General features: G+C 40.3%; 1 protein-coding gene across 1 annotated transcript; it reads left to right on the forward strand.

Annotated features, from left to right (window-relative positions):
* Positions 1-532: 532 nt before the first annotated feature.
* On the forward strand, positions 533-3,559 carry lsm2 (LSM2 homolog, U6 small nuclear RNA and mRNA degradation associated). Its single transcript, XM_004068207.4, has 5 exons — positions 533-653; positions 839-906; positions 2,026-2,056; positions 2,143-2,202; positions 3,105-3,559. Exons 1-5 carry the CDS (start codon positions 651-653, stop codon positions 3,228-3,230), a joined length of 288 nt encoding a protein of 95 aa, XP_004068255.1. The 5' UTR covers positions 533-650; the 3' UTR covers positions 3,231-3,559.

Raw genomic sequence — 3,559 nt, forward strand, 5'->3', positions numbered from 1 at the left:
ATCCAGTTTTCATACAGAAAACTTTCAGCATTAAAGCATGAAAAGCATGCTTTCCTTTGACCAGTATAGAAAAACACAATTTCTTTACAAAGATTAATATCGTTATTAATATAGTTTAGGTTCTATGTTTTTATTACGACCCTACGTTTTTTTTTTGTTTTTTTTTGGTGGCCCTAAAACTCCGTCGTAATTTATAAAAGAACATTGAGGAACAAACTTAATCCTGATTAAAAACTCTTGCAGCAAATTATAGACATTTCAGGTTTGTGTTTGTGTGTGTTTTTAAATCACAGTAAAGGTCTGCATACTACAAAAAAATAAAGTTTTGAGGTACAAAAAGTATCACAAACATGTCTGGTAGCTAGACTAGAAGCTAGACTAAATCTGAATTAGACTTTTGATATTTTATTCAATTTTTTAAGAGATGGCTCATAATGTTTTTTATGTCTTTTTTTTTTAAAGAAATATGAGTGAAAGCCTAAATTTAAATCTCGGTCAATGAAAAACACCTGATAGTTCCTTAATAAACATTGAACGACAGTGTGTCTCCCTCTAGTGGCGCAAAGTGGTACTCACTCACCGCTGAAACACGGCGCAGGCTGATACGTCATCAACAGCAGCCAAACCTTCTGTAGAACACCACAGCCAAAATGGTAAGGCGTAAATCGTCATTTTAAAATGTACTTTTTTAGTTTAAGTCAAACATTTTAGGTTTCTGAGTGTCAGAATTCTTCTGAATTTCTTTTGTTTTGTCGCTGAGTTTGCTCGCAGTGTGCTGAGCCGCTTTGTCGGCCCATCATCGTGCTAACATCGTCTTTTTTTTAAAAAAAATCTACAGCTTTTCTACTCGTTTTTCAAGTCTTTGGTTGGGAAGGACGTGGTGGTGGAGCTGAAAAACGACCTCAGGTTGGTTTTGATAACTCAACATACCAATTTGTTTGGTAATGTTTCTTTTCAAAGCGCCGTTTGTGGTTAAAAATGGCGCGTGGTTCTGCTAGCGCTGTTTGAATGGGTGCAGTGAAGAGCTACTTAGCATTGACAGAGACATTGACTCTGTCAGAGTTGCTGTCTTTCCTTCTAGCTGGTGTTTTGCATCTCATGCTGGTCACAGTGGCGTGGGGTTGCCATCCCTTCCTTCCAGCATTTGTTGCAAATCTGGCTCAATAGGTTGGTGCCAGCAGCGTGAAAAATGTACTTTTTTTCCTGTTAGTTTTCTGAGCTAACTCTTGGTCTGCAAACGTGCTGCAAATTCATTTTAGACCTTTTTCCCGAAGAAGTAGGGTCAATTGCGGGGGTGGGGGTGGGGGGTCAATCAAACTAGCTGCATCTCATGATGAAAGCTCAAAAGTAAATATTAAAATTAGCTTACAGTTAGTTGTTGGGCATTCTTTAAAGACGTAACTCATAATTCTTAGCTCCTCTCACAGATGGACGATACTTAGACATGTGGTACTTTTTTTAAAAACCCATCCAAATGAAAAAAGTGGTTTTGATGCCATAAGCTCCCTGCTCTGCTCCATTCTGATGCATCCACTTGCAGGCAAATAGATTTGTCCGTCTTTGTTTTCCTGGTCTGAGCTGGCACAAATAACTGTACGGCTGGATTGCTCCAATATTACTTTTTTTTTCTTTTTTGTTGCACACCTAATGTTGGGTTAAGGGGGGGGGGTTGTAAGTTAGCAAAGGATGATGGGAAGATGGGGCAGGCTTGCTCTGCACCAACGATCTCAGACAAATTTCTAGTGAACAACTGCTGCTCTGCAGAAACTGTCCTAGAAAACGACGCAGGTTTTTTTTTTATTTTTGGCTAAAAACAGCACATTTAAAGACCACTAGGAGCGCTTTAAAAAGATAAGAGTGGGATATAAGAAAAAACAGACTTTCCTGCAGCATTGACAATAGAAATAAATTTACTGAACAAAAACTTTGACTTGTTCAATACAAATTTGCATATTCCCAGAAAGTCATTTAACATCAAAAGTTCACTGTTGCATTGAAAGCTTCATTTTCTCTTTTTCCCCCCAGTATCTGTGGGACGCTTCATTCTGTTGATCAGGTTAGAAAATAATTAATTCTTTACTTTTTTTAATTAATCAATGTATTGGTTTGCAATTTAAAAATGTTGTTCTTGTCATCATCTAGTACCTGAACATCAAGTTGACCGACATCAGTGTGACAGACCCAGAGAAGTATCCACACATGGCAAGTCCTCATCTATGGTTTACTTTTTAGTCTAAAGTTTGCATAGAGGCCTCTAAAACATACAGTTGTTTTTATTCTTTTATTTCCTTCTGTCAGTATAACAAACATTTTTAAAGTTGTCTGCTGGGTGAGAAATGTAGAAGCACACCTTTGGAAGTTCAGTTTCAGTGTAGGGCAGAGCAGACAGCAGTTCTTCAGGTAAACAGCAAAGATTTAGAAACATTTTTCAGAGTTTCTAAACTACAATTTTTCAGAAAAACATTTAAAAATATGCAGAAGTTCTACACTCACTGCCCACTTTATTAGGCGCACCTTGCTAGTACTGGGTTGGACCCCATTTTGCCTTCAGAACTGCCTTAATCCTTGGTGGCAGAGATTCAACAAAGTTCTGGAAACATTTCTCAGAGAGTTTGGTCCATATTGACATGACAGCATCACACGGTTGCTGCAGATTTGTCGGCTGCACATCCATGATGCCAATCTCCCGTTCCACCACATCCCAAAGGTGATCTATTGGGTTGAGATCTGGTGACTGTGGAGACCATCGAGTCCAGAGAACTCATTATTAATAGATGATTTCAGCTTTGCTGCGTTCAAAATCACTTAAATCACCTTTTTTCCTCATTCTGATGCTCGGGTTGAACAGCAGCAGATCATCTTGACCATGTCTAAATGCATTGATTTGCTGTCATGTGATTGGCTGGTTGGAAATTTGTGATAACGAGCAGATGGACAGGTGTGCCTAATAAAGTGGCAGGTGAGTGTAAATGTGGTTATTTGACCCGTGAGAGTGGTGGGAAAAAGAGAAGTGTTAGCTTCTGAATCCCCTTGGATGTGTTCATTCTCTTCCTCTGGAAGGCGCCCTGCCTGACTCCGTGTCTCACGTGTTTCACGCTCTCCAGCTGTCTGTGAAAAACTGTTTCATCCGCGGCTCGGTGGTCCGGTACGTTCAGCTGCCGGCAGACGAGGTGGACACTCAGCTGCTTCAGGACGCCGCTCGGAAGGAAGCCATGCAGCAGAAGCAGTGACCGGGGCTGCGGGTTCGGGGAGGGGGGCTTTAAGTCATGGGTTCTTTATAGTTCAGTTTGAAGAAGACCGCTGTGAACCGCCTCCACACACTGCGCCGGTCGATGGAGAATTGAGTGCATTCCTGATGTTGGCGATGGGCCAACTGCAGGTCTGTGGGTTTATGGACATTTTCTTTACTTCTGAGGCGGTTTAGGATCTTTGTCTTTTGTTTCATTCCTATAGAGTTTGGCCTAAAGTGAAGCCTGCAGATGAGACTCTGCCATTTTCCAATAGCTGTAACTTTTTTGTTTTTTAATGCCATTTGGAAATAAAATAATTTATATTTGGC

Source organism: Oryzias latipes, chromosome 4, assembly GCF_002234675.1.
Source record: "Oryzias latipes chromosome 4, ASM223467v1".
Lineage (NCBI taxonomy): Eukaryota > Metazoa > Chordata > Actinopteri > Beloniformes > Adrianichthyidae > Oryzias > Oryzias latipes.